The 23927-nt window shown below is 38.9% G+C and overlaps 1 protein-coding gene and 1 long non-coding RNA gene across 2 annotated transcripts in view; one reads left to right on the top strand and one right to left on the bottom strand.

The window, feature by feature from the left end:
- The first annotated feature begins 2697 nt into the window (after nt 1-2697).
- Nucleotides 2698-5274, top strand: tmem196b (transmembrane protein 196b). The gene is made up of 3 exons (XM_059567012.1): nt 2698-3472; nt 4535-4591; nt 4828-5274. Exons 1-3 carry the CDS (start codon nt 3308-3310, stop codon nt 5101-5103), a joined length of 498 nt encoding a protein of 165 aa, XP_059422995.1. The 5' UTR covers nt 2698-3307; the 3' UTR covers nt 5104-5274.
- Nucleotides 5275-7843: 2569 nt separating this feature from the next.
- The window catches only part of LOC132157710 (uncharacterized), a 42528-nt gene continuing 26444 nt past the window's right edge, over nt 7844-23927 (bottom strand). Inside the window, exons 2-3 of the long non-coding RNA XR_009437596.1 lie at nt 22185-22352; nt 7844-8767 (exon numbers count right to left, since the gene is read on the bottom strand). This is a non-coding gene — a long non-coding RNA (uncharacterized LOC132157710). The remainder of the gene's footprint in view (nt 8768-22184; nt 22353-23927) is intronic.

Raw genomic sequence — 23927 nt, 5'->3', positions numbered from 1 at the left:
ATCACAGTAAATCAGTGGTTCCCAAAGGGGCCTCAAGATGACTTAAAATTATTCAAAGCAAGACAAAACAACTATTAAAACAAGCCAAAACCAGGAGTTTCTCTAGATCTTTTTTACTGGTACAGTAAATAAGCCCCAGTTAAATATTATTTTTTTTCTGATACTATTTCAGCTACTATTTGTTTTCTCTCAGCTGTTTAGAATTGTAAAGTAACTAGCAAACATAGATTTGCAAAGAGTTACTTTTTTATCTTATTAGTCAAATAAATTTGCAAAAGGGGCTGACATTTTTTGCGTGATTCAGTTTGATTCATTCAGACAGACAGTTCAATCACGCACCAAATCGTCTGCAGTTTCACCTAAGAAAATAAAATATACCTACAGTCCTGTAGAAAACAAAAATTGAAAATGTCTTCTATCCCTTGTGAACGATGAAGCTCATTAATGTGCATGCAGTGAGGAAAAATTATTAACATCTATTTACTATATCCACAAGAGTACCAGATTAAAGGCACACTTTTTTGGTGACCCAGTACTGATTTAAAAAAAAATATATATATATTAAAAAAAAAAATATATATATATATATATATAAGTACAGACCAAAAGTTTGGACACACCTTCTCATTCAAAGAGTTTTCTTTATTTTATCTTTATATAACAGTGAAACAAAGAATAAATATTTGACTGAAATCAGAGTTTACTCTACACGCTTCATGAGTATTGTGCGGGCAGTATGTGCTCCCTGTCCATCCAGTTCACAACTTGCAGGGCTCCACTGTTCCTGTGACACCACACTTTAATGAGAAAAACAAGGGTAATGACCGGAAAACATTCTGGCTTCACAGTTTAGAGGCACAAACAGGGAAAACAGCAGGCTTCACACTGCACCGCTTCAACACAGTGACCTCCAGCGTATTGCAGTTTCTTTTCTAAATTCAGCTAGCAGGTCACAGTAAAGTAAAATCTAAGCCTTTTAAAAACAAGGCTTAGAATGTATGCAGCCCAAACAAGAAGCCATTTAAAGGAATAGTTCACCCAAGAGTGAAAATCTTGTCATCATTTACTCACCCTCGTGTCTCTCCAAACCTGCACATTTCTTTCTTATATTAAACACAAAAGAAGGTATTTTGAAGAATTTTTAAAAAACCAAATAGTTGTTGTTCTCCAATGACTTCCATGTTAGGGAAAGAAATATAATGGAAGTCAATGGGGACCATCAACTGTTTGATTACCCAGCATTCTTCAAAATATCTACTTTTATGTTCAACATAGAAAAGAAACTCATATGGGTTTGGAATGACATGAGAGTGAGTAAATGATAACAAAATTTTAATTTTTTGAGTGAACTATCCCTTTAAGAAGCATAAGGATGAAATATAGTGACATTCGGTATTAAAAATACTGATTAAGAGTACATGGACAGCACTTGTTTTATATTACACAAAAATGCTAGCATGAACTTGATTTATTCAAGTCTATTTTTTATTACTGAATGAACCTCCATACATTAATTTATAAAAAAAAAACATTTTGACTGGTTAAATCAGTATACATATGTAAGTTACCATGTGTTACAGTGTAGAATTACTTTAATAAAATAACCAGTTACCTTTTTAGTGTGCTTGTTTGGTCTTAAAAATACAGTGGGGCAATTAAACACTTTTTAATGAAGGTTTCAGGTGGAGAGATCTCATCCTGTGCTGTATATCTCAGAGAGTGTGTGAGAAGAGCCTGGAGGTAAATCAGCACAGAGCGCTCATACTCGGCAGTATCACAGCCCCTGTTTTCACAAGCACTGAGGCACATCAAACTGCGATTAATGAGATGTGACTGCCTTTGTCGTAGGACCCTTTCACCAGATCACATGCAGAGGGTGGCCGAGCAGTGTCACACTCACTGAGGGGGATCTGAGCACATCAGTGCGGATAGTAGGCCATGTTTCTGGAGTTTATGTAATGATGAACGATAAAAATAGATCCCTTTCCCCCCACTGAGCTATGTCAGAGTCATGACTGTCATAATGCATTTGTTAAACTACATTTATATTAAATTTGTCAGAAAGAAACAGAGAGGATGTCACCTCCGTTGGATATGTTGCCAATAATGTTTAAAGATTAAACACTTAAAGTGATAGTCCAGCCAAAAATGAAAATTCTGTCATCATTTACTCTCATCGTTTACACACGTTGTTCCAAACCTGCATGACTTTCTTTCTTCTGTGGAACAAAAGAAGATATTTTGAAGAATGTTGGTTACTAGTTTTGACTTGGATATCGGTGGGAGCCAAAATTTAATGAAAGCTTACCAACATTCTTCAAAATATCTTCTTTTGTGTTTCACTGAAGAAAGAAATGCAGACAGGTTTGAAATTAGTGTCAATCTCATTTTTTATTTTTCAGTTCCTGTTTTACCTGCTTGTTATCTAGTTCGTTTTTCTTTGTTCTCATTTTCCTGCCTCTAGTTTGTTGCCATAGTTGTTCATTAATTACATCAAACCTGTTTTTATTGTGTTTGTTATCTTGTGTATATAAGCTCTTTGGTTCCTTCCTTCTACGTCTGCTGTTGAGGTGTACACTATTTCATTAATATTCTTCTGTGGTTCACCTGTGTTTACTTTATTTAATAACCAAGCCATTACTTTTAACCTTCTTTGTCTACCGTCCTCATCTTGGGATCCATAATGTGACAGAAATGACATGAGGATGAAGAAATGTTGTACATTTTTTGGTGGAATATCTCTTTAATTCAACCCCCCCCCACCACCACCACCCCAAAAAACCACCCTTTATTTGGACCCCACTGACTTGCATTGCATGTGAAACATTCTTCAAAATATATTTTGTGTTTTGCACAGAAGAAAGTCATTAAGGTTTGAAATGACATGAAGCTGCGTAAATGATAACAGAATATTCTTTTTTTGACTGAACTATCCCTCATTAAGGGAAGTAGACCATTAGAAGGCTGCATATGTTTATGGTTTGTGTGTTAAAGGTCAGGTAGTCATGTGACCTATATAACCATATCACAAACTGTCCAACTGCTTATAATCAGAGAAACATACATTTATATGCAAACTAATGTCAAGAGCTGGACAAAAAAATTGATTTCAATTGAGCTTATTTTAGGTAACGTGTTATAATTCTTGCAAAACTTAAATTACAGTTTAAACTACCGCGAAACACTTCATTTTTTTTTAAAGCAGGAATGTGTAACAGAAGATCTGCATAGCTGGCTGGCGAGGTGAGAGAGAGATTTTCTGCCTTTGACTCTTTCTCACAGTGTGAGGAATGATGCCTGGAGGAGCATGTGCACCAAGCGAGCGCTTGTTTGGAGTTTGCTGGTCCTCTCTGTCTTTCATATGGGACTCGGGGTGTCCTGCATCTCTTTGGGTGTGCTGGGGATCACACAACCCCGCAGGCTACAGAAAAGCCAAACCTCCTTCTCCACACCCATATGGAGCGGCGTGTGTGTAAGTAAGAGACCTTAATGTATCTTCTGCATGAGATTAATATACTATATTAATATATTTATCAGCAAAAATGTATAATAAAAATCATATATATATAAAATGGTGAATTCTTACCTTATTAATAAATCTGCTTATTTTTACTCATCTTATCAATTAAAGCAATTTTAACCAAAAATGTATCTTAAATAAAACAGTAAACCTTTTACTTGCACATTTGTATATTATATTATATTATGTTATGTTATGTTATGTTATGTTATGTTATATTATATTATATTATATTATATTATATTATATTATATTATATTATATTATATTATATTATATTATATTATATTATACAGGTTTGGAGAATGGATAGATGAATATTATATTTTTCTGTCAAATATTATTTTTTATTTATTTATTCAATTGTTAATCAGCCATTCAATTATAATCATTCACATAACCTCACATAAGTCTTAAAGAACATATTATATTATATTATATTATATTATATTATATTATATTATATTATATTATATTATATTATATTATATTATATTATATTATATTATATTATACAGGTTTGGAGAATGGATGGATGAATATTATATTTTTCTGTCAAATATTATTTTGAATTTATTTATTCAATTGTTAATCAGCCATTCAATTATAATCATTCACATAACCTCACATAAGTCTTAAAGAACATATATTATATTATATTATATTATATTATATTATATTATATTATATTATATTATATTATATTATATTATATTATATTATATTATATTATATTATATTATATTATATTATTTGTATGATTTTAAAGTATTACATTTAACAACTTTTCAGTGTTTTTTAAACTGATAGTTTATTTAACATTATTATACTTATTCAAGTATAATAAAATCTAAGTTAAAATACATTTTGACAGCAATTATTCTTATTAAACAAGGATTGATGAGGGCGATTTTTACCTTTGCAATATGCAGCTAAAATATGATATCCAGAGCGTGTCATTTGAAATTGTTCTATAATTTGATTTAGAGTTAGTAACACATCTCTATTTTTCAGTTTCTTGTCTGTGGACTATCTGGGATACTGTGTGCGAAGAAACAAACTGGAGTGACTGTAAGAGTATAGAGACGCAAGGCGCAACAACATAAATATTTCTTATCTAATCTAACACACATTCACAGAGATAACAGACATTGTAAGTCACTGACATCGACTTGTAAACATTGTCTGTAATCCCTGCTTTATCACTCTTGTGATACTAACGTGCAATAAGCACCTGTTTTATATAGTTAGTAATGCTGGATAATTACTGGTATCTCATAGCCGTTTTATCCTGCCTCTCATCACAGATGATCCTGTTTTCAGCTTGTTGCATCTGTGGACTTATTGGGGGAATTCTCAATGTCCAGTTTGTGCGTGCAGTGGTGAAACGGACGAGCAGTCTGTACTATATGCACCTGGCCTTCCTCTGCCTGGCCAGCCTGGGCATCTTGGGCTGCACCCTCTCCACCTGGCTCACCTGCAGACTCGCCAGCTGTGAACAGAAAAGACTGTTTCTGGAAAGGGATCTGTCGCTGCATCATTCTATGGAGATGGGCGAGAAGGTGAAGGCGACGTGTGGATGAACTATCCGTGAGATCTATGTGACTGTTATTAAAAATGTAAAAGCGTATATTTGGTTGGATTGCTTCGTTTGAGTTACGTCGTGATAATTTGTCTCTTTTAAGATAGCAGGTATTCTGTTTCATGTCAAAGTTGTTCATGTTTAAAGTTCTATAAAACAAATAAATCCTGGAATATGGCCATTCTAAAGGATTTGTTTTGTGCGATAATGTTTGCTGATCAATTACAACATTTCAGCTGTCAGAGACTGAAGAGTCAGTTGTGATGGCGTCAGTTTGCAATATGAAGAATCTAATATATGTTAAACCCTAAAAAGGTTAAAAGGTCAATATGATCAGTATGTGTTAACCCTGTAGGGGCTAACATATAAAATAATAGTCAGAATTGTTTTTTTTTTTTTGGTACAGTTTATTCAATGTTTAGAAGAAAGATTTTTCACAAAATCTGATGTTTTGTTTACAGTATAATATTTAATACACTAGGGTTGTATGGAGGAAAGACACCTCAGTTTTATTCAAAGGTTCAAACTGAGTAAAAAAGTGCATGTGGTGCAGCTGCTGATACTTATATGTCCAAAATATGAAAAAGGTGAAATTCTGAAATCTTGCAATGTAAATCAATGAGACCTTTATTACCGTATACAATAAATTATACTTTTTCAGCATGTTGATTATTTAGAGGCCTTAGAAATGTGCATATCAAATATGATACAGTATGCTTTATAGAGAGGAACAGCAAAGGCCTAATTTTTATCTGTATGTGTAACTGTCTGTCTGTGAGTGTGTGTGTGTGTGTGTGTGTGTGTGTGTGTGTGTGTGTGTGTGTGTGTGTGTGTGCGAGCGAGAGCTAGAGAGAGGAAATGATTACACTGACTGTTTTTTCTGGCCTGTCAGGAAGTTCCAGTGAAGCATGCCACACACAACAGAGGCACCTCACTACCATAAAGCTGCCATAAACCACCAATCCAGATCTCCTGTTCTAATAACCAGGCTGTGTTCAAAGCGCCTAAGAAAATCGCTAGTCAAGGATCTGGTACTGATTGACTACTAAATGCCAAAAAGCAAAAAAATATTGCAGTCACAGTAGGAAAACCCCAAGCTGTTACTTAATAACCAAGGACAAACATTACGGTGAAAGGCTCTGCTGGCTGCTATTCGGAATTTACAATACAACAGCGACATCTGCCGGTAAAACGTGTCAGCAACTGCGTGGAGCTATGAATGCCTCACAGCAGCAGAAAGCAATCATACAGGTATTAACAGGTGTTTTTCGAATGATATAATGACTTTAATGGCAGTCGAGTCGTTAAAGGAATTTCGGCTTTTAAAGAACTTTTAAAATTTCTGCTGAATTGTTGTTTAAAAGTAAAGTAAATTTGTTGTTTTTCGCGTCCGACGTGCAACTCAAATTTTCATCGTTAGCTAACGTCAGTTATCTAAAAGATGTTAAAACAAAACATAAGGTTCCGTTATCTGTATGTTAAGTGTACATCTGCAATACAATGGCATCTGTGCGTCAGTCATGTCACATACTGTTAAAACTGCTGGGAACGCTGCTTATAATCGAACTTGTGTGCTTTACCCTTTGTTTTGACCCCTTTCCCTCAAGAAATTGACTTTTAATATCGTTTCTGCTTCAGTTTTATATGATGAACTCATGCTAGATAAGCATAAATACATTTTTTTTAATCTGCACATAAGACCTGCATTCTAATACTACAAAAGAATGTTTCTCAGAGGCAAACTTACAGATATGCTTATTTATGAGAAGAACCACATCATGCATTACATTAAGGCATAAGAAGCGATACACTTCTGGACTTGTCAATCCATAAATTCCTCCTTGTTTTAAAACCGAGCCTCATACTCCAGACAGGTGAAATGTCTCCTAGGGGGCGCTGTTCGCAGCCACTGTAACTCGAGCCCTGCTGCCCCTTTACTCTCTTCTTCCACTCTGTGTCTCTGAAGCTCACAGCCCATGAACCATTCACAAATCATGGTCATGAACAGAAGCATTCCTTTGTCCTCTGGGTATATAGGGCTTCATTTGGTTTCATTCCCATGATATATGCTGAGGGTAAGAAGTCGTTTAACACACAATTTATTCGTTTCCTGATTTATAACCCATGTAAAAGAAATATGGTCCCTGGCCAACTCCCCCTGTACTCTTCGAATATACTTTAATATTTTTTTGACTAATGATGTGAATAAAAAGGAAGACAGTACAATAATTACACATAAGAAAACAAATGGAAGGCTTGCCTTTTCTTGGATTCTTTGATCATCCATAGGCATAAGCATATCCATATAACGTCTATATTGTAGCTTTTATGTTTAATGCTCTTTTACACATAAAGGGTTTCATTTTGCTAATCATAACGAGGCAAAATACTGAGCACAATAGTGATCACCCATATTTTTAGTGGCCTGGGTCATTGAAAGTATTTTTTCCATTACTCTTCTTCATTTCATACACACACAAAAAAAGTTTTAGAACTTAAAAAACTTTGATTGATGCATTGCATCTGAATGAGTCTAATCAGTGGTACAGGATAACATTTTGATGGATTATGATTTAATATAATAAGGGACAATAAAGTAGAATAAAAAAGAAAGTAAAATACAGTGTAATATATCTAGTTATATATATATATATATATAATTTGAATACAGTATATGACATATAATATATAATAGCAGTTAAATAAAATTTCATATAATAAAAGTTTGTCATTTTTATAATACATATTAAATTAGACATACATTATATTGTTTGATGTTATATAATGCAATCACACTGACTCATGGCTTCTAGGATATATCTTCGCTTTCATGCCATCTTTCATGGAATTACTTTCTTGAAAGGTTTGAACATTATCATTAAAAAGCTATTTCTCTACAGAGAAAACGAATGGGATTTTCCAACTATCGCACTCCATTGCCTGCATCTCTCTAACCTTTAAAAGCTTCCCCCATTTTATCTTAGATAAACATAAACACGCCCTGTTCAGATGGAAAATGTTTTATGGATAGTTATCGGAGGACAACTTGCTCCGTTGTTTGTTTCTCTTCCTGGTCGCTTTCCACATTCGCTCGTCTGGATGAGCGGCGACCTTGTTCCACTGACTCATACGAGCAAAGATTTTGTGACTCACTGCTGGCGGTGTCTGAGGGATGAGCTGTGTAAATCATCTCTGTTCTTCTCCCCTCCCAGAGCCACTGAGAACTGGTAACCTGCACCAGTGGGATGTTCTCTCCATTACTGAGCATTAAACCACACAGCAGTCACAATATGAGTGAGTATTTGGAGGAAGCTAGTGGAGACAGGAAGTAGTCCTCTGTATCGTTTGCCGGCTCATCACTCTGGCAGAGGATCCATGGAAATTTAAATGTCATCGTGTGGTTCATTTCAGAGGTGCCGCTGAGTTGATTTTGAGCACAGAAAGTTCTACTGACTGAAGTTCAAAAATAACTGTTGCCCTTGGCTATCACACTCTGTGGAGCTAAACTGGATACATTACTGTAAAGTGCAGCTTTTGACCAATCAAAACAGATGGCTCTACCAGGTAGAGTGTGTGTGGTGAGTGTTTTAGATGGAGAAGATGAAGGGAATTCTCTAGTGCCGGGTCACGCTGACGCTGTAGCAGCTGAGGTCTGCCAACCCCGCCTATAATGGAGAACACAGACACAGAGAAGTGCACTGAAGGATGTGGTCAGAGGGAGACGAGGCTTAGCAAATTTATTAATGACTCATTAATTGTCTGTAAATGGTAGAGGTGAATTCCCAAAGTACACCCTTTGGCACACACCATCTGATTCTGGAGGGTTATTTATTTTTACTGATTAAGCGTGAGATCGGGAAATTTGGGAAATTCTGGGATACCTTGTAATGAGGTTACCTATAGCTACATCACCATTAATAAATGCCATCTTTAGTGCATTATTTAGGCAAGAAAGAATCAGTATTTTTTTATCTAGTTTTACAGTAAAAGTAATTTATATGAGATGAATCAAGATGAAAAAAATCTATAAAATATTAAGACTTATTTTCAGAGAGTATGTCTTTCAAATAATTTTAAGTTACCAAAAATACCAAAAAATTAAGTACCAAAAATTAAAATACAAAAATTGAAATACCTGTAGTTAGACTACTTTTATAGATTACATGATTAAATATTATTCGCACAAAAGCAATACATTATTCTTAATTTATTGTTTCTGCCTAATTCCTTTCTAAAAAAGCCTGCTGTTTATATACATTCAGAAAGTCTTCTAGTTTTGTGTACATTCACACAAAGACCAGTCACCAGTCAGGTGGCTACACAGCACTTGACCACTGGATTTACAAAAATTATTTAACATTTAAGAAGTATTTCAACACTTCAACACTATTTTTATTTGAATTATCATTCAGTGAGTTATTTAAACATGTGTACAAATTCAAATTATTCACATTAAATTCACATTATGTTAATGGTCACATGATATACAGGTAAACGTAAAATATTAAAGGAACACTCCACTATTTTTGAAAATAGGCTCGTTTTCCAACTCCCCTAGAGTTAAACAGTTGTGTTTTACCATTTTTGAATCCATTTAGCCGATCTCTGGGTCAGGTAGCACTTTTGGCTTAGCTTAGCATATGTAGCAGGTAGGATGTAGGCAGCGGGAATTGCACCTTGATTGAATCAGGTGGATAGGATGTAGGCAGCGGGAATTGCACATTGATTGAATCAGGTGGTGGGCGCTTGGCGCTGCACATTTAAATCCAGCTAGCTGGCGGTTTCTTTAGTTGGTGTTTTGCTACAGATCTTGTTTCCTTGGACTCTTGGTTGGTTTTACAAGTCGATCTTGACCTGGTGTTTGTGCGGTTATTCAGTGCCATCTTCACGAGCCCCTACCGGCTACGGATTGCGTTTGCGTGTTTCAATGAAAATCACTGGTTTAGAGTATGACTACTACAAGTTTGCCGAGTGCTGTTTGTCGTGCTGAGAATGTTGGCCTGGGAATGTACGAGTAAAAACCAGATGGAATAAAGCGATTGCGATAGTATTACAGTAAACAAGCTCGTGGCTCGACGCTGCGGTCTGTGTTCATAAACGGGGGACCGTCATATGCCATCTTGACCACTTTTTCCTGTGCCCTGTTTTTAGTATTCAGTCATGTGTGTGTGTGTGTGTGTGTGTGTGTGGGAGGGAGGCCCACTGTGTTGCCCATTAGCCTTCCCCTGTGCGTGTTGTATGTTTCATGTTTTCTTCTTTGGCCATTGGGCTGGTGCAATATTCTGGCGGGGGGGGATAACAATTTTGTTGTGTGGTCACTGGGTTGCTGAGTGTAAATTATTATTTTTGTTTTTCTATGCCTTATTTACTCTGTGTTTGTTGATTTGAGTTTTTTTTTTTTTTGCTGAATTTGTTATTCATTTAAACATCTTGATTTTGCACTTTGTTGTACCCGTCCCTGAATTTGTTGACCAGAGGCCTAATGTTTGTTATTTTTCAAGTGTGTCTAATTTGAGGAAAATAAAGTAAATTGTTTATATTTTTATATTACTCCAGTCCCTCTCTCTCTTGTTTTATTTCCCTTTATTGGGATAGCCTGCTTGTGAACATCTAAAATTCAGATTGTTGGTTGATTTATCCATCGACGCCCCCTAGGGGTTACATTTGGCATAGTCGTCAGGATTGATTGAGGCTGGTGTAATCTGTTGGGTTTCTTTTTTTTGTTTTTTTTTTGTGTGTGTATGTATTGGGTGCAGGTAGAGTACAGGAAAAGCAGTGGTTGAGGACAGGGCCTGGACTGTGGTTCTGCAAGTGACCAGTGGTTTGTGTATATATTAAAAAAAATATATATATAATAAAATAAAAAATTCCCTTTTGGCTTTGTTCCAGTTGAAATGTATCAGGAGCTGGAGGAACGGGTTGGGCAGCTAATGGAACAGATTAAACAGTTACAGGTTGACAATGAAAGGCTACGTCAGGGAAATGTAGCATCTGCCGGGGCTGTTGAACTGGGAGAGCAGAGTCAGCCACAGTCAAATCACCAAGAGCTTAATTCTCAGGAGCCAGGGTCTTCTGGATTAAGGTATGTGTATGTTCCTAGAGAACGTAAATATCCCAGGTTCTCTGGTAGTTTAGAGTTTTTCTCTGTACTGACTGAGACCTTTGGCTGTAGCCAGTCTTATATTGACGCTCAACAAAAATTTTCCAATGTCGTCAACGGGAGGAAGAAACGTTGCGTGAATTTTCACACTTGTTAATGTCACTTATGTAAGTCGCACAACGTAAAAATACAACCGCAATTGCTAAACCTGATTGTGTTCTCCGTGATCAATTTGCAGAAAACTTTAGAGACAAAATGCTGCGTAGAGAATTAAAGCAATACATCCGCCTTAATCCTGATTCCTCCTTTTTGGACTTGCGTCGTGAGGCATTTTGTTGGGCTGATGATGGTGAAGGGCCTCGTCTTGTCCGTGCAAGAGCTTTTTCGTGTGACGCTAGTTCAAGGGTGGTAGGAGCGCGGCAGGCAAAAGCCCAGGTCGTTGTAGCACAACCAAGAAATGAATTGACTGAGCTCAAAGATTGTTTGCGTAGGCAGCAGGCCCAATTAGATACTATTCTTAAACATCTGTCCTCTGGTTCAGGGCCATCAAATCTACCAAATAGGCAGACCAATCATCAGAGGCGGTTTCGTTTTGATGTGGATGGCAGACCTATTTGTCTGCGTTGTGAGCAAGTAGGCCACATGGCTAGGGATTGCCTGGTTGGCTCACGGCAGACACAGCGTGTGGGGTTTGAATCCAGGCTGCCCGTTGGGAATGGGAGGGATGACTCTTCCAGCATGGAGCCAAGCACTGGAAGGGGGTTTGATGGGCTCAGATTCATTCATATCTCTTTTGTCTGGTCCTTCTGCATTGGTGGGCGAGTGTCCAGTGGCAGATGTTCAGATGGGCGGTGTAACTGTTACTTGTCTTATAGATACCGGTTCTATGGTATCTACCATTACGGAGTCCTTCTTTAATGACCATTTTCGAGTCTTGGGGTGTTACCAGTTACATTCCTGTGGTTGGATACAGTTAAAAGCGGCCAATGGCCTAGATATCCCATATCGAGGTTACTTAGAATTGGATGTAGAAGTCTTAGGAAAAGTTCTTCCTTCCATAGGCGTCTTAGTGGTTCAAGATCCACCTGGCTCCAGATTTAAGACAAATAAGGACTCTGTCCCAGGATTGATTGGGATGAATGTTCTACGTTGCTGCCTGCAAGAGTTTTTTCAAGACGGTGTAAGTTTGTTTACTTCCGGGTTAACAGTCCCAGCCATTTGGGAACATGCCTTATTAGCGTGTCAATTCTTCGAGGACTTTTCTACGTCTGGTGTTCTAGGCAAGGTTTTGACTGCCCCTGGGCACTCCATCTGTGTTCCAGCTGGATCTTTAAAGTTTGTGTCAGCCACCTGTAGGCAGGGGCTTGGCCCATTGATTCCTTCTGTACTTTTAGAACCAGCAGGGACAGGATGGCAGTTGCCACCAGACTTAATTGTTCCAATCTCATTGCTCCCCATTGGAAATGGTACAGTACAAGAGCCAGTTGTTAATGTGGGCCAGGTAGATCGGTGGATAAAACCACTTACCCTGTTGGGGGAAATGTACTTGATCACTGCACATTCTGCTAGCAAATCCATCTGCTTCCAGGAAGAAAATGGCACCCAAGGTCCTGTCGCGCTCATTCGGTCAATGGAGGCTGCTACAACTCCCTCGCTGGGGTTTGCGGACCTTTCCTGGCCTAATCTAACTGAGTCCGAGCAATGGGAAGCAAAGTCTTTACTTCAGAAGTATAGTGATACTTTTAGCTGTAGTGAGGCACTTTTAGGCTGTACCGACTTGATCGAGCACGATATTCCTTTGTTGGACGATATTCCGGTGCGGCAGCGCTATAGACGACTTCCACCATCCCAGTATGATGTAGTGAAGACTCATATCCAGGAGCTGTTAGATCAGGGAGTAGTAAAACCGAGCTGTAGTCCTAATTCCTTACCTATCGTGGTTGTGGAGAAAAAAGATGGCTCTATTCGTCTTTGTGTCGACTATAGACAACTAAACGCAAAGACTGGGAAAGATGCCTTATCCTTGCCGAGAATTGAGGAATCCTTGGATGCCCTCACAGGTGAGTCTCTTTTCCACTCGCAAGGTCAAGAGTGGAGAAAAGAGACGCACCTGTGAGGGCATCCAAGGATTCCTCAATTCTCGGCAAGGAAAAGGCATATTGCTTGCCGAAATTTGAGGAATCCTTGGATGCCCTCACAGGTGCGTCTCTTTTCTCCACTCTTGACCTTGCGAGTGGTTATAATCAGGTGTCAGTTGCTGAAAAGGATTGGGCTAAAACCGCTTTTTGCACGCCATTTGGCTTGTTTGAGTTCCAGAGGATGCCATATGGGTTGTGCAATGCACCTGGGACTTTTCAGCGGCTGATGGAAAGAATATTTGGGGACCAGCGTTTCCATTCCCTTCTCCTGTACTTAGATGATGTGGTTGTTTTCTCATCTACATTCAAACAACATCTGGAACGTTTGGAGTCTGTATTTAGTCGTCTACGTGAGCATGGTCTTAAGCTCAAACTAAAGAAGTGTAAATTTTTTCAGCCTGAAGTAAAGTTCTTGGGCCACGTTGTTTCGGCCTCTGGGGTCTCTACGGACCCTGATAAGATCAGAGTAGTTAGGGATTGGAGCACTCCATCTACAGTCGCAGAATTGCGATCGTTCCTTGGGTTTGCGTCGTATTAACGGCGTTTTGTGCAGGGGTTTGCGAGGTATGCGGCTCCTCTACATAAATTGGTGGCAAAGCTCCAGCCACATCCTAACAGAAATAGGATGGGCCGTAATGCCACTTTGTGGAACCATTGGGATTGGGGCTGTGATCAAGCATTTAATACTTTGAGGGACAAACTGATAAGCACACCAGTTTTGGGTTACGCCGATTTTAGTAAACCATTCGTCCTCAAGGTAGATGCTAGTGGGCTGGGGCTTGGCGCCGTCTTATCTCAAGAGCAGGACGGAGGACCTCGGCGTCCAGTCGCTTATGCAAGCAGGGGCTTGCGACCAACTGAGTGAAACATGTACAACTACTCAGCCATGAAACTTGAATTATTGGCACTTAAGTAGGCAGTAACAGACAAGTTCCGGGATTATCTTCTCGGTACTAAATTTACTGTTCTGACGGATAATAACCCGCTCTGTTACTTACGAACAGCTAAGTTAGGAGCCGTAGAGCAACATTGGCCTGCGCAACTAGCTCTTTTTGATTTCGTTATAGAGTACCGTCCTGGCGCATGTAACAAGAATGCGGATGCACTATCCCGCTTGGCGGCACCACCAGTCCCAGTCTCTATGGATGAGATTGCCTTGGGGATCTCTGTGCTAGCTGAAATTAAGAGTGTGGTCGTGTCCCCTTCTGTTGAAATACAGGCCATAGATGCATGCCCTACAAGAACCAGGGCAAATCTCCAACTTTTGCAGGCTGAGGACCCTGTTTTGAAGGCCTTCCTTGTATATTGGAAGAGGGGCAGTCCTCCTACAGCCCTAGAGAGGTCCACTGAGTCCCCTGCTGTTGTGGAGCTTGTCCATCAATGGGCAGACCTAGTAGTCTATGAAGGTGTCTTATACAGGAAGACACATGTCCCTGGCAGCACTAAAAAGGTCTTGCAGCTACTGTTGCCGCAGGCTCTTCAGACAGAAGTGCTCACAGCCTTGCATGATGATCATGGCCACCAGGGGGTAGATCGAACAGCTAGTCTTGTCCGCCAGCGATGCTATTGGCTTTTTATGCGGAAGGATGTCGACCGGTGGTGCCGTGAATGTCGGCGGTGTGTGGTGGCCAAGGCAACTCTAGTGATGGGAAAGAGAATCTTTTGGTTGTCACTGATGTGTTCTCTAAATTTGCACAGGCATATCCAGGACAGACCAGAAGTCGTCAACGGTAGCTCGAGTCTTGACAGAGCAGTGGGTTCAAACTTATGGTGTTCCACTACGTATCCATACCGATCAAGGACAAAATTTTGAAGGTGAGCTGTTCCAACAGTTGTGCAGAGTGAATGGAATTTGTGAATCCCACACTAGCCCATATCATCCAGAGGGCAATGGTCAATGTGAGCGATTTAATCGCACATTGCATGATTTGCTTCGTACACTACCTCCCGAAAGGAAGAGACGGTGGCCTTACCATCTGCCACAGGTTTTGTTTGCTTATAACACCACAGTCCATCAGTCTACGGGGTTTTCTCCGTATGAACTGATGTTTTGGCATAAGTCCACTCTTCCACTTTATTCCTTGTTGGGCACAATTGATATTCCATCAGACTCTACTACTGCCGAGTGGGTTCAAGAACACCAGAAGCATCTCTCTGCAATCTATAGCCAGGCCCGAGCTCATTTGGAGGCAGCCGCTCAACAACGAGCAAAGAATCATTTGGCTCCTTTGCCACTCCTGCCCCCTGGTACACTGGTGTATCGTCGTAGCCACCCGCATGGACGGCACAAGATTAGTGATCATTGGGGAAATGTGGTGTATGAGATTGTGAGGTGCCTTGATGAGGTTGGTACACTTTATAAAATTAGGCCAAGAGATCAGTTAGGTCCTGAGAAGAATATTAACCGGAAAGAACTGTGCCCCCTCCCAACTTACCCAGGTCCACTACATTTTGTATCTGGGGGTGAGATGCTTAATGTAAGCATGACAAATTTCATAGGGGATGATGTCGATGGCAGTATGGATGAAGGTGATGATTTTGGATTATTGGTGGCAATTGATGCACCTCCTGTAAGACGATAAATACCTTCCACTGAGTTTGGAGGGTTGCAGCCTCTAGCTCTCAAACAGCAGGGGCAGACTACACCTCAACATTTAATACGTGACTCTTTGGGTGTTGAAGGGGAAGTATTAACATCTGGCAAATCCCTCGTTTCAAGGAGAACTGTTAGAACAAATGCAGGCCGCCATCCCAATCCTCACAATCTCCCATGCACGACTGTAAGAAGACCACCTGTGGCCTCGGCAGAAAGTGCTCTAACCATCTCCTCTCATAGCGCTGGTTTTAGGCCTTGGGTTTGACCCTTGCCCTAGTCACCGGGATGGTGACATTTAAGGGTGGGTGAATGTAGCGGGTAGGATGTAGGCAGCGGGAATTGCACCTTGATTGAATCAGGGGGGTAGGATGTAGGCAGCGGGAATTGCACCTTGATTGAATCAGGTGGTGGGCGTTATGGCGCTGCACATTTAAATCCAGCTAGCGGGCGGTTTCTTTAGTTGGTGTTTTGCTACAGATCTTGGTTCCTTGGACTCTTGGTTGGTTTTACAAGTCAATCTTGACCTGGTGTTTGTGCAGTTATTCAGTGCCATCTTCACGAGCCCCTACCGGCTACGGATTGCATTTGCGTGTTTCAATGAAAATCACTGGTTTAGAGTATGACCACTACAAGTTTGCCGAGTGCTGTTTGTCGTGCTGAGAATGTTGGCCTGGGAATGTATGAGTAAAAAACCAGACGGAATAAAGCGATTGCGATAGTATTACAGTAAACAAGCTCATGGCTCGACGCTGCGGTCTGTGTTCATACAGAAGGACCGTCATATGCCATCTTGACCACTGTTTTTCCTGTGCCCTGTTTTTAGTATTCAGTCGTGTGTGTGTGTGTGTGGGAGGGAGGCCCACTGTGTTGCCCATCAGCCTTCCCCTGTGTGTGTTGTATGTTTCATGTTTTCTTCTTTGGCCATTGGGCTGGTGCAATATTCTGGGGGCGGGGGGGGGGGGGGGATAACAATTTTGTTGTGTGGTCACTGGGTTGTTGAGTGTAAAATTATTATTTTTGTTTTTCTATGCATGTGATTTTGTGATGTGCCTTATTTACTCTGTGTTTGTTGATTTGAGTTTTTGCTGAATTTGTTATTCATTTAAACATCTTGATTTTGCACTTTGTTGTACCCGTCCCTGAATTTGTTGACCAGAGGCCTAATGTTTGTTATTTTTCAAGTGTGTCTAATTTGAGGAAAATAAAATAAATCGTTTATATTTTTATATTACTCCAGTCCCTCTCTCTCTCCTTTTATTTCCCTTTATTGGGATAGCCTGCTTGTGAACATCTAAAATTCAGATTGTTGGTTGATTTATCCAACGAGGCCCCCTAGAGGTTACACATAGATCATTGAATCTGATTAGACCGTTAGCATCTCAAGGAACTTTGCTGCAGTACCATGGGTGAAGCAGGCGCAATGATATTATGCACCACCTAAAAATAGGCTACCGTTGGAAGTTAGCTGGGAACTATTTTCAGGCATTGCGTAATATCATTGTGCCAGCTGCACCAATGGTACGGCAGCAAAGTTCCTTGATTATTACACCGGAATGAGAGTTTTAAATAGGAAAAATTTTGAAACTCTTAGGTCATTTTTGAGCTAGATGGTAACGGTCTAATCAGATTCAATGATCTATGCTAAGCTAAGCTAAAAGTGCTACCGCCAGACCCGGAGATCGGCTGAATGGATTTGAAAACGGTAAAATTGGCCTATTTTCAAAAATAGTGGAGTATCCCTTTAAATCTTTTTAGTGTTTATATTTATGATTCTTATTCTGATTTAATTTTTCATTTTTTAATTATTAAATTTTCATTAAACTCACGAAACCCCTGTGGTTCTTTTACAAACTCCATTTTTTTTAACTTGATGTTTAAAGCACTTCATGTTGTTATTCACGACAAATTTAATATATTTTCTTACTTTTTGTATTTTTATATCAATATGGTACATAAATATTGTTGTCCTACTTAGATCAATTTGATAAACAAGTTTGGTCAAAAGTGAAATTAAATAATTTAATTATTTAAATTATAATTATTAAGAATTTAAATAAAAGTAATTAAAAAGTCATCTGATTACCCAAAATGTTATGGATTACGTTACTAACTATTTTTAACAATTTTTGTCATACAAATTGTAATCCATTACTGATTCTAAATTATAAGCAATCTACCTAGCTTTGATTAATGAACTGTTCCTTTAAGTACAAAAAATGTGGGCTTGTGTCCATCTATATGTGTGTGTGTTAAAGCAGGTATTTGTATGTGCACCTGCAGTTCACGCCTATAACAGCCATCTGCTGGACATTAGAGAGGTGACGGCGGGTCGCTGTTTGTCTGTTCAGGAGACGACTGACTCTCAGCACAGTACACCAGGGTCTTTTGTTTAGTGGTGAACTATGGGAGAGGCTGAATGACTCACTTAGACAACAATAAAAAAGCCTGAATCATACATATACAGTTATCAAAGAATGAAAATATTTACAACTTGTAGTATCTCCAAGAGACACTTTTTTTTCTTGTTTATTTTGTTTCTGGCAAAGGCATCACCAAATCCACTGTCTACTGAAAGAATGGTTACAATTCTAACTATTAGTTATTAGCATGTCCATTATTAACATATTGGCTGGTTATTAGTGCTTATAAAGCACATATTTTGCATGATCATATCCTCCATCCCTAATCCTACCAAATGCCAAAACATAACAACTACCTCAATATTAATAAGCAGCAAATTAGAAGTTTATTGAGGGCAAAAGTCATAGATAACAGTTTGTTAATGGTGAGAATTAGATTTTTTTTTTTTTTTACTTTGTTTTCTGAAATACTTGCAAAACTAAAATATGTAGTTCAATTATGTGATGGAAATTTCACATAAAACACCATAATTAAACACAAAACAGCATATGCACACTAAACACAACCACAAAATCAATGCCAACAACTATAGTTTCAGTCCTCATAAGGCCCAGTTCCTTATCTTGGCCTAGTGACATAATGACCCTTCTCCTTTGAAAAAATAAAATAAAAAATAGAGTAGATATATACATGTCACTTACTTTTAATTAGTAAAATTTATTAATTAATCAATTAATTAAAAGATAAGATGCATTTTTGTAAATTTGCTTAAGGCCAAGTGATTTCACATTTAAGTAACTGTGACAAATCTATAGACTTGCGCTTGATGATTCTCCTTCCCTTGGTTAAAATATACAGTATCGCCGTGTACAAACGCTCTTCTACAGTGGCTGTAGTAGCATTTAAATTTTCTCCTTTTATTGAGCCCCATCTCAGCGGAACCCTACATTTCTCAGGAGAAAGTGTCTATAAGTTCAAAGTGGCGTTTCCAGGAACCGTGGCCTGGAGATCACTCAGGAGGGGTGTAGCTTTCAGTGTCCTGCAGGGAAGGGCTGAAGGGTGGCGGAGTTCTCACTGCTCACTTTGCACCTCTTTCCTTGTGGACTTTCTCTCTCTCGCTGCCTGTTCCTCTCGCTCACCGGCTGTATCTCTCAAGCTGTTCGTCTCACTCTCACGCTCTGCCTTCCATGATCTATTTGACTCTGTTTGCCTGTCTCACAAACTCTCCCACTCACACTGTCTGTCTTCATCACTCTGTCCGTCTGTCTGTCTGTCTTCTTTGAGCAACTCAAACTGGCTGAGATGAGAACTTCATAGTCGTGCTGTTAAGTCACTTTATTAAAGTTAAAAAAACAAGCCGCCAGAAGCTCTGAGAGGTAACACGATATTCAGCCCAATATCATGAATTCAGATTACTCTTTGGGCTAAAGTGAGTTTTCACCACACATTTCTGCCAGTGCATAATAAAGAAACTGTGGCTGTCTGCAGATGGTTCCAAGAAAAGCACTGTTCAGCATTGATTGCGTACTGACAGGCGGGAGAAGTTTCCTGGGAAAACTACGCCTGTAGGTGCACTGAACAGTTGGTGTGATGGAAAAATTGTGATGGTGCAGACAAGAGGAGAGATATTGTTGTTGCTCCCACGCATTTTTGGAGATCTCTTGCTTGTAAAAACCTCTGAAGAATTGATTGTCGGTGTAATGCGAGGCCTTGAAGCTGACAAAACCTAAAATATTCAGACGTCTGTGGCTCTAAGTACCCCACTTGAAACGAAAGGGTCACACAAATTTTAATACCTCAGACAACCAGTGCTTGACCCCAAACACAATCTCTCTGACGCATCCGTCCCCTTCCTCTGTTGTTTTTGGCACGGGACGCCCGTCCCCTCCCCTGCTCGCGCTCCCTCAGCCTACAACCCCCAACCTCTGCCTGTTACCCCAACGTCCCATATTCATCCCCACACACAGCTGTAGCACTCTAGGTGACCCCGACTGTCATCGCACACACACCAACAAACACACATGCAGTAATATAACTCAAGCTCAAACAGATAGTCAAGAATGCTGATAACTAAGATTCATAGGTACAGCCCAAGGGTGCTGAACTGCAATAGTACGATGCACTGTTGGAGAAATTAACTAGTTGCGACTCTTTCCTGAGACTGTAGTAGCATGATCACAACGGCCGTCAACAATATGATTATCGTAAATGCTTAACTAAATCATAATTCATGTGAAAGGATTGTAGTTCTACTACTGGAAATAACAGAACTCCATCAATTTTTTTTAAATGACATTTACTTGCAATATGTAATAGGTATCCTCCTATAGACTATACAGTATATTTGGTTCATTCTCTGAAATATGAAACATGGCATCTGAGAACTACTCAGCAAACACAGAAAGTTCACCTGATGTTCCCGTTTGGTTATTTTTTGGGAACTAAAGAACATTTCAGGAACCTATAATTGTTAGCTGGGTACTTCACTATTATTGATCCCTCTTACATCATTCTCCATGTTTTCCTTATGCATTTATGGACATGCAGACTCTTCCACAATAACCCTGATTATTAATACACAAAAAAACATATAAATTTAAAATTTTTAAAGATATAGAATGTACTATATGCTAGCTTGCTTATACTAAAAATAAACTGTACTTCTAATCTCAGGTCGAGGTGTTGTTTGCAAATGTTTCTTGGAACTATGCTATCAGGAAACGCAGAATCATTGAACTATGTTATTAAATGCATTGTGTGTGTGTGTGTGTGTGTCAGGAAACGCAGAATCATTGAACTATGTTATTAAATGCATTGTGTGTGTCATGTGTGTGTGTGTGTGTGTGTGTGTGTGTGTAGGTGTAGGTGGTCTGGCAAGACATACTGAGTAATGATTTGGACTGGTATGGAGCGACTCTGCGTCCCCAGGAACATTAAAACAATGGAACAGTGTCTAATCTAAAAACATAAGGAGATCATGGACCTCTAACAGATTTATTGTATAATTTAATCAGTTTTACTGCAATTTCATTAAATAAATGCTAAACTTTAGCACTGATAAAAAGGGAAATAACTTTAAATGACTTTACTGTGTAAACAATGCTTTATGTGGATATGGTGTATACAATATGTCTACAATTTATGCAATACATCTCATGCTATATAATGATTTTACTGTATGAAGATATCATTTATTACAAAAAACTCTACTACAAGTTGATAATGAACATGTTTATGAACAACCAGTCAGTATCAATGAGTAATAAGTTGGAAAATAAAGTACATAAAACATGAAATTAATAAAACAATTAATGCAACACACTACACATTTTCGAAACAATTATATGAAAGCCATCTGATTGCTGTTAGCATAAGCTACCATAAGTGACTAACTTTTACTAGTAATGCTGGGTTTGCACTACTTGATTTTAGGCCTGATTTTTACTAACACACAGATTTCTGAAGACCAGACAAAACCCCAAAATCTGAGTCAAGTGTGCAAGTACAGAGAAAATTTTGCAGTACATCTATTTTAAAATTATGTTTTTGTTGTAGTGCTGGTGATTCCAAAGGTGTGCAGGATATATGTATCATACTAAAAACACTTGGCTTCTTTTCACTCTTGGCCTCTTTTTCATCCTGACATTGTGAACATTTAATGTTATACATTGTATTTTAAAAAGCTCTGTCTATGAGTGATGTTTGCTTGGTTGGCTCATGTCTCATTAGCCCACCAAGAAGAATGCAAACTCACAACCACCATGTGCCACTTCTCTGCTGCTCATCCAGCCACATCCAGACCAGCACAGCCGTCCTCACTGAAAGCACTCATTCATAGTCCAGTCCTCAGATCCAGACAGGCTAGATCTGCCTATATTCATCCTCACCTCTCTAATCTTCACCCATATCCTTTCTCTTTTGTGGGCCAGACAGGTCCTATCAGGAGCCGATATGATGTCTGGAGTCTGCCTCTCGTCATGACGTTAGTTCATTTGAGGTCCTGAATCTAATGAGAATAAACTTCTAACCCCCTCCAGCAAACAGTTCTCCAGTACCTGAAAAAAAAAGGAAAAAATGATGAAAATAGTATTTGTCCCCACTGACTTTATTTTGATTTGTATGTCTTCGATTTTATTATCCTATATGGTATCTATCTATCTCTTATATCCAGCAGTCTATTGCTCAGAATTTAGGCCTGTTTATCCTTCCAAGTGTATCATACAATGTAAGATGGTAAAACAAATTGCAAGGAAATCCAGAGAAAGAGATATGCACAAGCAGAACCTGCTAATGAGCCTTCAATATTTTGCCTCCCCTTCTAGAACGGTTGCTGATGAGGTAGTAGTGAATATGTGAATAGTCAATCTACTAAGGCATACAGTAAAACATCGCTGGCTTGTTTCACCACTTGACAGGAGTGAAGGCCCAAAGAGACAAGACTGTTCCTTATACAGTGAAGTTAATAAGTTATAATGCAGTTATTGGAGCCCTCATGATGTGCTCTAGCTTTAGAGCAGTGCTGGATCTGTCCTTGCACTCTGTGCAGCGGGAGGAGCTGTAAAATATCAGATTCTTGGACTTCTCGATATTTGAGTCAGAGCGTGAATCATCATCACATACTTAGTGCGAGTCAAAATCCTCACTCACTCAGCAGTCCTGCACAGGGAAATCGATTATATGCCACGTGTGTGGTGTTAGATGTATAATGGGAATCCAGGATCTGTCTTTTAAGAGACCCAAGGAGTTAAAACTGGGCTGCACAAACATTGGACTGAGCCGAACCAAAATCCCCTAACATGTTTATCAGCCCCCCGCCCTAGCTGTACAAATTGTGCAACAACCTTAAATTATGCAAGAAGTGAATATTGGACATTACCAAGATAATTGATGTTCCCTTGGTAGGGCTACAGCCCAAGTGTTATAGGGTTATCTGCTGGTTGCTCAAAGACCTTCAGATAGCCTATAGTGTGTTGTACTCTGTAATGTTGTCCCTGGATAAAAACATGAAGCATCCCAGGATGGAAATGGGAGATTTTGTTTTCTACTTTGTCTTGAGATTCTGCCTTTAAAATGTGATGAATTGAAATTATTCTCAGGTGAAATGGGAAAAGTGTAAACTGTTGTATTGGATACCTCCCAGTCTTCGATTTCTGATGGTTAATTCAAGTGTTGTTATCTGGTTTAGTCCACTGCCAGTTAAATTCAAGCACTTGTAACTCTAGGATTACGAATTTGGAATGAACGACCAGAATATCACGACCCCTGGTGGAGAACGTTTATCAGTTCCCTTTATATAAACAAAACCATACAATTAGAAATCTGTGCAGAGTCACAGTGGACTGTATTTTATTGATGTGTTAAAAGTACATAGACTCTGATCATTTTCGCTTGACGTGTTTAGGTTGTATGCCTTGGTTTGGGTTTCAAATGGTTCTTGCAAGTGAAGGGCTGTCACAATCGAGATTCATGTAAATTACTGAGTCCAAAAACCACTTATTTGAATCCTAAAATATTATATCGACTAAGATCTGATATTTTCAAACATACTTCTGCATGTATAATTTATAAGTGATTTCTAAACACAAATCAAGCTGAACCTGGCAGACTATATTCAGGCATGTTATTAAATA

This window comes from Carassius carassius, chromosome 15, assembly GCF_963082965.1.
Source record: "Carassius carassius chromosome 15, fCarCar2.1, whole genome shotgun sequence".
NCBI lineage: Eukaryota > Metazoa > Chordata > Actinopteri > Cypriniformes > Cyprinidae > Carassius > Carassius carassius.
Note: the sequence above shows the minus strand (reverse complement) of the source record. Positions and strands in the feature narration are given on the sequence as shown.